General features: G+C 38.6%; 1 protein-coding gene across 16 annotated transcripts in view; it reads right to left on the bottom strand.

Annotated features, from left to right (window-relative positions):
* Positions 1 to 14,897, bottom strand: part of LOC105476833 (tripartite motif containing 37) — a 135,852-nt gene that overhangs the window by 84,563 nt on the left and 36,392 nt on the right. For all 16 annotated transcript variants that reach the window (XM_011733091.3, XM_071082852.1, XM_024791249.2 and 13 more), the window contains 4 exons: positions 9,692 to 9,742; positions 7,913 to 7,994; positions 6,384 to 6,460; positions 2,022 to 2,201 (listed from right to left, as the gene is read on the bottom strand). In XM_011733091.3, the coding sequence (XP_011731393.2) occupies positions 2,022 to 2,201; positions 6,384 to 6,460; positions 7,913 to 7,994; positions 9,692 to 9,742 (390 nt within the window). The remainder of the gene's footprint in view (positions 1 to 2,021; positions 2,202 to 6,383; positions 6,461 to 7,912; positions 7,995 to 9,691; positions 9,743 to 14,897) is intronic.

Here is a 14,897-nt window from a genome sequence, read left to right as displayed (position 1 = left end):
CTTCAGCCTCCCAAAGTGCTGGGATTACAGGTATGAGCCACGGCGCCCAGCTAATGCCCAAAAACTTCTGACCTGTGTAAAGACTACCCCACGTTAAACAGGGCTGTTGTTTTTATTTACTTTATTATTATTTTTTTTGAGATGGGGTCTTGCTATGTGGCCCAGGCTGGGGTACAGTGGCATAATCTCGGTTCACTGCAACCTCCACCTGCCAGGTTCAAGCGATTCTCCTGCCTCGGCCTCCTGAGTAGCTGGGGTTACAGGTGCGTGCCACCACCATGCCCGGCTAATTTTTGTATTTTTAGTAAAGACAGGATTTCACCATATTGGCCAGGCTGGTCTCAAACTCCTGACCCCAGGTGATCTACCTACCTCAGCCTCCCAAAGTGCTGGGATTACAGGCGTGAGCCACCATGCCTGGCTAAATAGGGCTGTTGTTTTATAGTCAGTATTTATATTCTGTCCTTTCTTGTAAATACTAAACCAACAATCAACAATAAAAAATTGATGGTTTTGGCTGGACGTGGTGGCTCACGTCTGTTATCAGAGCACTTTGGGAGACCGAGGTGGGTGGATCACCTGAGGTCGGGAGTTCGAGACCAGCCTGACCAATAGGGAGAAACCCCGTCTCTAATAAAAGTACAAAATTAGCCGGGCGTGGTGGCCCATGCCTGCAATCCCAGCTACTCAGGAGGCCGAGGCAGGAGAATCGCCTGAACCTGGGAGGCGAATGCTGCAGGGAGCCAAGATCGTACCACTGCACTCCATTCCAACCTGGGCAACTAGAGAAAAACTGTCTCAAAAAAAAAAAAAAATTGATGGTTTTCCCAAATACCACATGTTCTCACTTATTATTTAAGAGCTAAATGGGCCAGGCGCGGTGGCTCAGGACTGTAATCCCAGCACTTTGGGAGGCCGAGGCGGGTGGCTCAAGAGGTCAGGAGATTGAGACCATCCTGGCTAACACGGTGAAACCCCGTCTCTACTAAAAATACAAAAACAAAATTAGCCGGATGCAGTGGCGGGCACCTGTAGTCTCAGCTACTCAGGAGGCTGAGGCAGAAGAATGGCGTGAACCCGGGAGGCGGAGCTTGCAGTGAGCCGAGATTGCGCCACTGCACTCCAGCCTGGGAGACAGAGGGAGACTCCATCTCAAAAAAAAAAAAAAAAAAAAAAGGCGCTAAATGATGAGAACTCAGGGATATAAAGAGGGGAGACAACAGACACTGGGGCCTACTTGAGGATGGAAGGGAGAGGATCAGAAAAAATAACTACTGGGTACTAGGCTTAGTATCTGGGTGACGAAGTAATCTGTACAGCAAATCACCACGATGTGAGTTTACCTGTATAACAAACCTACATAAGTATCCCTGAACCTAAAATAAAAGTTTAAGAAAAAAGTAGAAAATTGCTCATTTTCATCAACTTTCATCTTGATTCTTCTTTTAATTTTCTGTTATTCACAAAGAACTGATAGCTGCTTTATAAAATTAAGTTGTAAAACCAGTCACTCAAATATAACATGCACTGTGAAGTGAAAAAAATCAACACTTTATCCCTCACTATTCTTAGATTTCCAAACGGTGAGGTCACTAGAAGTTCAACAGATAAATGGAACATTACTATATTTACTGGAAGTTGTAGTTTCCTCCCTACACACATTTTTTTTTTTCTTTTTAAAGAGATGGGGGTCTCATTATGTTTCCTAAGCTGGTCTCAAACTCCTGGGCCCAATCTATCCTTCCATCTCGGCCTCCAGAGTAGATGGAAACACCAGCGCACCACCGCACCCGGCATATCTTTAATGAAATTACTAACTAGATGTCAAAAAAAAAGTTTGACTTTTTGACTACAAATTTTTGATTATTATCCACTTAAATAAAACAGTTAAGAAAGTGATAAGGTTATAGTTAGTATGAATTTCAATATTCATCTTTCTTAACCAAATGATCTTTGAAATACAGTTCCAATGATATTATTTCCCCACAATAAAAACCACAACATTAAATTTTTCCTATTACCTTAAAATCACGGTATCATTTTGTGGATTCAAGTATCCTTCATTTGCAAGTAAGTCCAAACGGAAAAATCTATTATAGCCCCAGCATTCTCCAACTTCAAAGTCAGATGCAAATTCTCGAATGATATTTTTTGTAGGATCATTACAGGACTGGTGAACCATCTCTACACGATATTCATATCTAAAATTGAAAAACAGACCATTACTATACAGTTAGTAAAATAAGAATAAAAGACAAACTCATCTAAACATTAAGGTCACTAAGTAATCACCTGAGAGGAAACCTTATTGATATATGCAATTACATTTCTTTTATCATTTATAAAAACAGCAGTATTTTGGGCTTTTTTTTGAGATGGAGTTTCACTCTTGTTGCCCAGGCTGGAGTACAATGGTGCGATTTCAGCTCACTGCATCCTCTGGCTCCAGGTTCAAGTGATTCTCCTGTCTCGGCCTCCAGAGTAGCTGGGATTACAGGTGTGTATCATGCTTGGCTAATTTTGTATTTTTAGTAGAGACGGTGGTTCATGTTGGCCAGGCTGGTCTTGAACTCCTGACCTCAGGTGATCCACCCACCTTGGCCTCCCAGTGTGCTGGGATTACAGGTGTGAGCCACCACGCCCAATCAGAAAAAGAGCAGTTTTTATTTATTTATTTATTTATTTATTTTTGAGATGGAGTCTCACTGTCGCCCAGGCTAGAGGGCACTGGCAGGGTCTCAGCTCACTGCAACCTCTGCCCCCTGGTTCAAGTGATTCTCCTGCCTCAGTCTCCCAAGTAGTTGAGATTACAGGCGCACGCCACCACACTCAGCTAATTTTTTGTATTTTTAGTAGAGACATGGTTTCGTAATGTTGGCCAGGCTGGTCTCAAACTCCTGACCTCAGATGATCCACCCTCCTTGGCCTCTCAAAGTGCTGGGATTACAGGCATGAGCCACTGCACCCGGCCAAAACAGCAGTATTTTGAATGAACCACCAAAACATGAATGGCACTAGGTCCTTTTTTCCTCATAAAGATGTTTACCAATATATTAGGTATAAAACAACACCTCAAAACATAAATAAATTTTGAATAAAGAAGTAATTCAAAATTGCTTTTGTTTTATTAATGCAATATTTTTTCCTTATATTCACTACATGTTTCCTCATACATAAATATTCTGTTATTTCTATTATCCTTTGAGGTTTATCACCTTGCAATTTTAAAATACAAATTTTGAAATACTCTACTGTATTTTTCCAGCACAAGTTATAGCAAAGTAAATTATTGTGTATTCAGAAAATCAAAGGCTATAAAATTTCCTAATAGAAAATAAGTATGCAGCCATAAAAAAGAATGAGATCATGTTTTTTGTGCAACATGGAAGGATGGAGCTGGAGGCTATTATCCTTAGCAAACTAATGCAGGAACAGAAAACCAAATACCACATGTTCTCACTTACACAGTGGGAGCTAAATGATGAGAACTTACGAACACAAAGAAGGAAACAACAGACACTGGGGTATACTTGAGGGTAGAGGGTGGAAAAAGGGAGAGGAACAGAAAAGATAACTATCAGGTACTGGGCTTAATTCCTGGGTGATGAAATAATCTGTACAACAAACCCCCATGACATGAGTTTACCTATGTAACAAACCTTCATACGTAACGCCAAACCTAAAATAAAGTTAAAAAGAAAAGAAAAAGAGAAAGAAAATAAGTACGCTGGACACAGTGGCTAACACCTGTAATCCCAGCACTTTAGGAGGCCGAGGTGGGTGGATCGCCTGAGCCCAGGAGTCTGAGACTAGTCTGGGCAACATGGTGAAACCCCGTCTCTATAAAAACAAAAAACAAAAAAATTAGCTGGGTATGGTAGTGCATTCCCGTAATCCCAGCTACTTGGGAGTCTGAGGCAGGAGGATCACCTGGGCCCAGGAGGCTGAGGCTGCATTGAGCCATAATTGTGCCACTGTGCTCCAGCCTCAGTGACACAGCAAGACCCTGTCTCAAAAAGAAAAGAAGTATACACTGGGAAAGCCAATATATTCTGATTTATATATCCAATCTTGTAAAATTTTCAGGTTTACAAAAAGACAAAGATACAGTTTATAAACTTTTGTGCGTTAATGGACATTATCAAGAAAGTAAAAAGACAACCTACCAAATGGGAGAAACTATCTGCAAATCACATGTCTGATAAAGGTTTAGTATCCAAAATATATAAAGAATTCTTGACCAGGCAGAGCGGCTCACACCTGTAATCCCAGCACTTTGGGAGGCTGACGTGGGCGGATCACCTGAGGTCAAGAGTTCAAGACCAGCCTGGCCAATATGCTGAAACCCCGTTTCTACTAAAAATACAAAAATTGGCTGGGCGTGGTGTTGCATGCCCGTAATCCCAGCTATTTTGGGGGGCTGAGGCAGGAGAATTGCTTGAACTTGGGAGGCAGAGGTTGCAGTGAGCTGAGATCATGCCACTGTACTCCAAGCTGGGTGATAAAGTGAGACTCAAAATACATTACGTAAATAAATAAATTGAGACATGGTCTCACTCTGTCAATCAGGCTGGAGTGCAGTGGTGCAGACACAGCTCACTGCAGCCTCAACTTCCTGGGCTCAAGCAATCCTCCTGCCTCAACCTCCTGAGTAGCTGAGACGTGTGCAAGGTCTCACCATATTGCCCAGGCTGGTCTCAAATTCCTGGTCTTCAGCAATCCTCCCGCCTTGGCCTCCCAAAGTGCTGGGATTACAGGTATGCGCCAGCCAGTCTGGCATATTAACCTTTGACTGAACAAAAGACACTGTAAATTTTACTTTGTTGGATGTTAGATACTTCAGCAACCTTATAAATTTTCTTGAGATTCCTTCCGGGATGCAGTTAAGTTACTTGAAAACAATTTGATCCTTTCAGGTCTCACTTTTGTTAGGCGGGTCCAGAGCAGTGTTCAGTCTAGGGCTAATTTCTGCTATCAAGGCAAAAACTTCCTTAGCGTTATACCCAATGACCCATGAATTACAAATTTCTCCACCGTGGTTGGTTGCAACAGACACAGTTCCCGGCCCCGTGTGAACACCAGGCAATCACTATCCCCTCTAATCCTGTCAGGCAGTTCTTTCCCCAATCTCAGGTAGTTTCCTCACACATATGCCCTGATAAGTACTCTGCTGAATACTCAAGGGGAACCTATTACAGATCTCTAGACTTCAGTCTCTGCAGCTTTCTCCTCTCTGGTATTTTGTCCAATGCGCTCTAGCTACATTGTCCTTTCTAGACTCTCAGCACTATCCCCTCAACTAAGTCTGCCAGGTTCTACCTCAGTAGAACCCAGCTCCTCCCTGTGTTGCAGCCTGAAAACTCTCTCAAGGCTGTAAGCTGGAGAAATCACAGAGCTGGTTTGTGTTTTTCATCTCTCAGGGACTGTTTTCATTTGTTACCACCATGTCCAGTATCTAGAAAATGTTTCATCAAGTTTTTTTTTGGTTGTTGCAAGAAAATGCGTAGATCTCATCCCTCTTGATTCATGTTAGCTGAAAGCAGACATTCCATACCAAACTAAGAGATTTCATGTAACGGAGTTAAAAAAAAAATCATTAATATGATTCCAGATCCCACATTATAAATAACATTTAACAACCTACTACTTGTTCAGTTTGGATGTAATATCAAAGAAGATCCACAATTATCTAAAACCACTTTAAAAAATATTCCTCCTTGACAAAAAGTACATTTGTGGTTCTCAGGGACTGAAGGAAAGGGGGAATGGGAAGTGACAAATAATGAGTACAGGGATTCCTTGTGGCGTAAATAGAATGTTATAAAATTAGATGTTGGTGATGGTTGTAGAACTCTGCAGCCAGATTTTATACATGTATTTCAATCAAAATGATATTTTTAAAAAATTGAATATAAAAACAGATGAGAATCCAGTTGTCTTCTTTTAAGCCAGATAGTAAAGAGATTTCCAAAAACACAAAGCAATACAAGTTTTCTTAAAAATATATTTTTTTAGGAAAATAGTTACTTTTCATTTAAAAATGTTATTTATGTTAGTATGCAACAGGCTTGTTGTTACCTCAAAAGTGAATTAAAATTTTATATAATTTTTTTTCAGTTTTAAGTTCCAACTCAGAAAATAACAATATATGTAATCCATATAAACAAAAACTCTTTGGGGTTCCCAATAATTTTAAGAGTATGAGACCAAACAGTTTGAGAACTGCCAATCTATACCATCCTATGATGCCAATAATTTCATATTACTCTACATCTTAACAGATATACCAATACAGTAATTAACAAAAATAAAAATTAGCAAAAATTGCTAGGGGGAATGTATGTAAACGCACAGTAAGGTTGTTATTTAATTACACTTCTTACTTAGAAGTTTCAGGCAAGCCAGCTGAGAGTTCCAGAAACACAGATAAGTAGTAACCTCGCACAACTCCATTTCCATCCTAAAAGAAGAATAATCAGTTGAAGTGTAAAAAAATTAAGCCACAATAAAACAAAATGCAGATTAACATCTGATATCTAGATTGAGAAATACTTCTAAGCCTCAAAGCAATGGAAGAAATAAAAAAAAAAAAAAACACCAATAGATTTGAGTTCTTAACAACTTTAAACTTCTGTGTATTAAAAAAACAGCGAAACTACTAAGGCACAGAAATGAAGGGAAATATCAACAACCATGAGAAAGGTTAAGAGTCTTAACATATATAGAACTCTTACAAATCAACTTTAACAAAAAACCAAGACCCTAATGGGAAAAATAATTTCATTAGAAATGAGGCAAAAAGAAATTTTAAACCAAAAATTAATTTTTAAGACCAACATACAAAAAGGTAATACCCTATGCTGAAAGTAATTAAATACAATTTCTGTATGATTTTAATGTCAGAATTCCATATAAGATTCTGTCTAGAGATTGAGAAGTTGTTTAAGTCTCTACTATAGATTTTATTTTTATAAAGATAATTACTCCCTTTTTGTTTAATTGGGCAAGACTCTTTTAAAAAAAGAGATAATTACTTCCTATGTATTGCCCTAGTACTTCAGGTGTCTATGTTTTAAAAGAATCACATTTATTATAACTACTTGTTTAAACATCTATTCCCCCAATGAGACAATGAAGGCTGAGAACAGAGATCCTTATACATCTACAGTGTCTACTGGGACATGACTACAGAGGGGTACAAGTACTATTAACCCCTTCATTTTTGGTCTACCTTGCTTGAAACGACCTGAGGCAACTTTTGAGGCTTGACATGATAATCACTCAATAGATATCAATGAATAAATGAATCATCAGCTAGGTGAATAAAGCCAGACACAAAAGATTATATATTATTGTATAATCCCATTATACAAAACTTTTCTTAAAAAAAAAAAATCTGAAACTACATATTGAAAGACTTTAGTGTGTAACTAAGCATACTAACCCAGGAGGACTAAAATGTGTAATAGTAAATTACTGGACTCAAAAAGATTATTTAGCATCTAGGTAATATCACCAAACATCTTTAAAAGTAAAGAAAAATAGTTTATTATCACACTTTTCCTAAAGAAAATGGAATTGCATATTGAAGATACCCAATGAAAGAAAATATGAGCCAAGGATTTTATACCCAGCAATACTAGCCTTAGAATATAAAGGGCAAAAACTGTTTTCAACATATGAGAACTCAGGGAATATTGTTTCCAACAGGCCTTCCAGCAGAATATATTAGAGAACTAGGTGAGGACAAACAGTTGTCTAACATGGAGGGAGAAGGGGAACAGGGAACGAGGACAGCATATGGAACAAAAAATAAGAAGAGTTAACAGTCTCAGTAATCAAACTAGTGTACTACAGAACTCTGAAAGAAAGACATTGGTTTCAAACTTTATTAGAAACATCAAAAACTTACTGGGTAAACTTTTAATCTCCAGCAAAGTCCTGAAACTTGAAGAGGTGGACTGTAAACAGGATCTGCTCTCTGACGCAAAGTGCTAACGAAAAAGAAAACCAACCAAATACCAAGATCAAAACTGTTGTGAAATGGCAACAGGCAAAAAGAAAGACCAACCAGTTTCTCTGCTACATATTTGAAATCTTAGACAAATAACAAGGTGACTGATCAGGTCAAAATTCCACTGTAAAAGTTTAGATATGCTTACATTCTGAAATAAAGAGAATTTAAAAATACTGAAATATTCAGCAGTATCTTTTAAGTTTCAGGGGGAAAAAAACCCCTCAAAATTGTGACATTTAAGGGAAAAGGAATATATCACTAAGTCTCCCAAATTTAATTAATGCTTCAACAAGCAGTCTTTCACCATTAAAAATAAAACCCAGAAGGTTTCTTCCTCACTTCTCTGCAGTATAATCATCTTTTAACATTGAAAAATGAGAGTACACTAAACCTTAATAAATGTGGGAAAAACCTCAGAAAGACTATGTTTTAGCCACAAAAGTATCCCATGAGAAAAGACAAATTAAATGGGAAGAGGGATAAATTCTGTGTGGCTTTTTTTCTTTTTTTGAGACAGAGTTTTGCTCTTGTTGCCCAGGCTGAAGCACAGTGGCACAATCTCGGCTCACTGCAACCTCCACCTCCCGGTTTCAAGCGATTCTCCTGCCTCAGCCTCCCAAGTAGCTGGGATTACAGACGCCCACCACCACGCCCAACTTATTTTTGTATTTTTAGTAGAGACGGGGTTTCATCATGTTGGCCAGGCTGGTCTTGAACTCCTGACCTCAGATGATCCACCTGCCTCGGCCTCCCAAAGTGCTGGAATTACAAGCGTGAGCCACCATGCCCTGCCCAGTGTGGCCTTATTTTGATGGCCTTTGCCTATTATTTGGAGTTTCTCTCCTGAAGACCTTATATTACTTGTTTCCATTTCCATGCTGCCCTCAAAGACAAATTGCTAAGAACCTTTGCATGTTATGATCTTCACTTCTGATCTTAGAGAAAAAGTAGTAAAAGCAAACAAAATTAACACACAACTGACAAATTTCTTACAATAATGGCCCCTATCCACAATTTTTCACTTTGAGCTGAGATAAATGGATCTCAATGGATTTCTTCCCACTACTTTTATTTCTGACAATGGGTAAGTGGGGGCTCATCAACCTCTAACTGTTCGGCCCCTCACCTTAGCCAAAGCTAAGTGATCTCTCTTATTTAAAACAGTTCCTCACTTTGGGCAGTATAATCACTTTGGCCACCACAGCTAATGTCTATAATTCAGCACTTTGAGAGGCTGAGTTGGGAGAATCAGAATCACTGGAGCCCAGGAGTTTGAGACCAGCCTAGGAAACAGTGAGACCCCATCTGTGTGGTGGCACATGCTTGTAGTCCCAGTTACTTGGGAGGCTGAGGTGTGAGGATTGCTGCAGCCCAGGAGGTTGAGGCTGCAGTGAACAATGATCATGCCACTGCACTCCAGCCTGGGTGACAGAGCAAAATCCTGTCTCAAAATAAAAAGAAAAGGTTCCTTTTCCCAGACTAGAGAAGCAGTCAGTCTAAAGATACAATAAAATCCAGCACAAATAATCTCTATGTTTCTAATACGAAACTTATTCTTCTAAGACTTCTAAAGTGAGTGACACAATTCACTAGATTACTGTCTTACCAAAGAATACCTTCCTGGCTCTTCCTTATATACACCTACAAAAAACCAGAATTGTCAAAAACTCTTACCTGAAATTCTCTAAAACAAAAGTAGCTGAATCATAAGATGGCACTAATTCACTAAAAGAAAGCAAAGACAAAAATAATTATTTAGCTTATATGTTTAAAATTCCATTTACCTAAAAAAACCAAGTCCCTCAGTAGTATCTTAAAAACTTTATTAAACTAAAATCTAAGAAATATTTTTAAATCTTTATTGAACATAACATTAAATCAAATGACTTCATAAAACCATCATGTATGCAATTAAATCAGAAATACAAATACTTTATAAAAGTTTTTTGGCTGGGCAAGGTGGCTCACGCCTATAATCCCAGCACTCCGGGAGGCCAAGGTGGGTGGATCACCTGAGGTCGGGAGCTCAAGACCAGCATGGCCAACATGGTGAAACCCCATCTCTATTAAAAATACACAAAAATTACCCAGATGTAGTGGTGCGCCCCTGCAATCCCAGCTACTCGGGAGGCTGAGGCACGAGAATCGCTTGAACCCTAGAGGCGGAGGTTGCGGTGAATCGAGATTGCACTACCACACTCCAACAAAGGCAACAGAGCCAAACTCTGTCTCAATCAATAAATCAAGAAATATTTTATAAAAGTTTTTTTCCCTTAAAAAAGGCAATACATTATGTAATTAATTATTAAAGTAAGTACTAGAAATACACTTTAAAAGTACTCATGGAAATGGGAAAAAGAAATTGACACTTAGGGTGTGTATCTGAATTATGAAACAGATATAAACATGCTTTAAAAAATGAAAAGAACCAACAGTCAGCGATATCACAGTTAATCCCCAAAGTTCCTTTTTTGGAATGAATTATGGGAAATACTAACAGACTTCAAATACTTTGAAACTATTTACTAGTAAATAAATCTATACATTTTTATAGGATGAACACCTCATTACCTAAGGGGCAACTATGAGGGACTAGCACACTAACACTTTCTTGGCAAGTCAAAACTACTTCAAGCAACTTTAGTCCCATCCAATCTTCTTCAAAGAGAACTGCATTATAATCACAGTATGGACTAAACGTCACTTTGCTGCTAACTACCTTTAATCATGTGGATGGTTTGTACACTGTCATTAGAACACCTCAAAATTCATTAAAACACTATGAAAAAGACTATCATACAGTTTTAATACAGTGTTATGAATTTGATATATAAAATTACAAATTTACCAAAACAATAAACTGCAAACCATTTCACCACATCTTCAGGTATATTTTCTAAAGTTCAATTCATCATAATTTTGGTTATTATCAAAACAAGATAAAAGATACACCTACAGCACTGCCACACTGTGATAGTGTCTAAAGAAATTAGTGGCTTGCAATACAATATAGATAAATAATTCTTTATTTTAGTGTAAGTACGTATAGCTAAATAGGTCACAACTTTTAAACGGTAAGTAGATGTACTTTGCCATGTGATTAACTGTATAGCTACTATCCAAATTGACTATGTCAAGAATCCCTATGATATCTCTAAGTCAGTTGTTATCCTTCCTTAGAAGACTCACATTCCTCATCCCCATATCCTTTTGCCTGGTTAACCCTTACTATCTTTTCAGATTACAGATTAGAAGTCACATGCTCTTGGAGGTTTACTCTAAGGTCTTCCCATTGTATGATCTCCTAGCACTCAATATACACAAACCCCATTTAGCAGGGCCAATGCAATTAGTGCCTAGGAAGCCTTTCTAGAACCATAAACATAGTAAGAGCTCTAAGGGAGCTTTCCCAGTATAGTCTTCAAATTTGACATGCTTTTGTAATTTTGTGCAACTTTCAATCACGTCTCTTACCAAGTACAGAATATCCTCCACATGCAAAGACTTTAATCAATCCCCAGTTGCCTGCTAATCTGCATACTATTTCTTCTGCCACGTTCAGTGTGATTTATTTCCTGTGTTGTTGTTACTGTTATTTCTGCTCTAAGTCCAGACTATCATTATCATATTTTATTGGCCATTAAGGGTCAAAAGAGTTCAGCAGAACACAAAATAAAGAACAGGAGATGCCATTTTCAACTCAGAATGGTGAAGTAGAAAGCTTTCAGGCTAAAAAGCACAAGTTACTAATACTCATGAACCAAGAGGGTACAGTCCAGTTTACCCTAGTCTCACTTGCTAAGAGAAAATGACCATATTCAGAGCACAGAAAACTGGTACTGTGATATACTTTCACATATGTACATTTTCCTATGGAAAACCTTTTGGACACAAATAGTATAATGACAAATTAGTGGTATGGGGCAGCATTAAACAGGATACTTACTTCCCCTATCACCAGTTACCACATTAATTTTATTAATGTTCCAATAATCTGTTTTTCTAAATCATAATTATAAATCCAAAGAGGTCTGTATTATGCTTACTGCTAGCACTTAACACATGCCTAAAATATAGCTGGCATATATATTCACTGAATGAATATTTACAAATACTTGCTGGCAGATTCATAGAGTTGGAAATATTTGCTCAAAAATTTCTTTCGCAAAAGAAATTATCTTGCTTTTTTTTTTTTTTTTTTTTTTTTTGAGACGGAGTCCTGCTCTGTGACACAGGCTGGAGTGCAGTGGCGTGATCTTGGCTCACCGATTTTGCATTCTTTATATTTACACACAAAGCTATTGCTACTGCTAGGCCATCTAATTCTACCACCACCTCTCCATATTATTATGCTCATTCATTTAGAGGTTATCTTCAGTCATACTGATGTTACCATTCTGTGGCTGCAGATGAGGCACTGCTTTATCTTTTCATAGTTTTAAAATTTTCTCCTCCTCTTTCAGAAGTGTAGACTGCTCTGGTCTTTATGATGACTGGATTCATCTCATGATGGTGTCAGTGAATCTTTGTCTTCAAAGAATACGGGAAACTAGCCTCAAACCATCTCTAGCCCAGTAATCTGGAAGTCACTGATCTGCAAATCTTCAGACCAGTAACCTCATCATAACTTCATGAACAAAGGGAAAAAAGGGAGAACCACAAGTATCCATTTTTTCCTTAAGGAAATAAGACTCCTGAGCTATATAAAAACTGGTTCTCCTTACCAACTTGACTATTTCTCCCTGAAACGTAAAACTCTCTACGAACCGAGAGCTATACTATTTTATCTTTTTTTTTTTTTCTTTTCTGCCTCTGCCTCCTGAGTAGCTGGGATCACAGGCATGCGCCACCACGCCTGGCTAATTTTGTATTATTAGTAGAGACGGGGTTTCTCCATGTTGGTCGGGCTGGTCTCAAACTCCTGACCTCAGGTGATCTGCCTGCCTCAGCCTCTCAAAATGCTGTGGTTACAGGTGTGAGCCACTGCGCCCGGCCCACAGTAAGATTTTTAGTTCCTCTTCTCCCATGCAGCACCTGCAACGATACTGGGCACATGGTCTTTAATAAACAACACTTCACTGATTTAGTGACCTTTTCTTCTCCATTGTGGCTCCATCACCAATTACTAACTGATGGAACTAAAAGCAATAGAAATACCACTGCTTTGCACATCTAAACTTTGGTGTGTAACTTAACGTCACGAATGCTGGCCTTCCTTATTTGGCCCTCTTTTCCTGTATGTTGCAACTAATAAAATGGGTTTCTAATGAGAATTAACTAAAAGCCAAAGTTTCCAATAAGGTAGGGAGCATTACTGGAGAAAGAGAGAAGGCCCTAAAAGTGCTTAATTAACAGACTAGTGAGCATTGTTGCCTGCCTGATGAGCTGCTGAAAGTGGTATAAGAATGGGAATTTACATCCACCAATGGTTCCCAAACTTTAGTGCATTATTATTACTTACAGTGCTCAAGACACATTTCTGAATACCACCTCTAAAGATTCTGGGAAAGTTGGCCTGGGAATTTGCATTTCAGACAAATGCCACACATAGCTGTGACTTAGGTCATCCATGCACTACACTTTGAATTGAAAAACACTAATTTTTATATACGACCCTTAGGTCAAAATCTGTTTCATTCCACAAGTGATGAAATGGTTCAGAAAACATATCTTGAAAACTGAAATAGCTGGCCACATTATCAGTGAGGCAACCTAGGGATTTTGATGAACATTCTCCAACCAAGTCTACTTAATGACAGCAAAAACCTAGTCCTTTTAATAATATTGAGTGCTTTCATTCAGAAATAGAGATTTAAACAAAAAAGTCAGTGCTTTAAAAAATATGAATATTTTATAAGGTTGTTAATCAGAAAGAAAGGAAGACTTCTACTGGTCAATGAGAACCACCGGAGTTCTAGCTGTCAGAAAAAGTTTGTCCTTCTGTTTATAGGACTGTGGCATCTATAACGAGTAAGAAGGGCTTATAACAGTGATTCTCAACCAGGGGTGATTTTGTCCCCATGGACATTTGGCACTGTCTGGAAACATTTTTGTCATAACTGCAAGGTGGTGGGGTGGGGAGTGCTACTGGGATACTGCTAAACATCCTATGAAACACAGGAAAGCTCACCCCACCCCACAAATAATTATTCTGCTCAAAATGTCAACAATGCCAAGATTGAAAAGCCCTGGCTTAAACGATATACTCTAGTACAATGAATGCAGCCAGGCATGGTGGCTCACACCTATAATCTCCAGCACTTTGGGAGGTTGAGACAGGCAAAACACTTGAGGTCAGGAGTTTGAGACCAGCCTGGCCAACATGGAGAAACCCCATCTCTACTAAAAATACAAAACTTAGCCAGGCATGTTGGTGCATGCCTATATTTCCAGCTACCCAGGAGGCTGAGGTGTAAGAACTGCTTGAATCCGGGAGGTGGAGGTTGCAGTGAGCCGAGATCACGCCACTGCATTCCAGCCTGGACAACAGAGTGTGACAGAGTATAAATAATAATAAGTAAATAAAATAATAAATTAAAAAAATAAAAAATAAAATGGTACAATGAATGCTCTGTGGTCATCAGAGGGCATCACATATCAGAAGAAAAAGAAAAGGCAGCTCAACATATAAACATTTTTATAACAAAGGCTGTTTTCTAAATGTGCCACAGCCCTCACCATGGTAGGAAAACTTGATAGTATTCCATAAGTCATCTCTATAAGATAAAGCCTGTCACACCAAAATATTTATCTGAAGCAGTGGCTTCACCCCTCATCTTAGAATAAGCTAAGGAGATTTTAAAAGAACAAACTGATATGTCCATTTGAACCCAATGTCACAGGCTTAATTGTCTCTCCCAAAATTCCCATGTTAAAGCCT

The sequence above is a fragment of the Macaca nemestrina genome, chromosome 17 (genome assembly GCF_043159975.1).
Source record: "Macaca nemestrina isolate mMacNem1 chromosome 17, mMacNem.hap1, whole genome shotgun sequence".
NCBI classification, from domain to species: Eukaryota; Metazoa; Chordata; class Mammalia; order Primates; family Cercopithecidae; genus Macaca; species Macaca nemestrina.
This window is presented reverse-complemented; position numbering and strand designations above follow the sequence as displayed.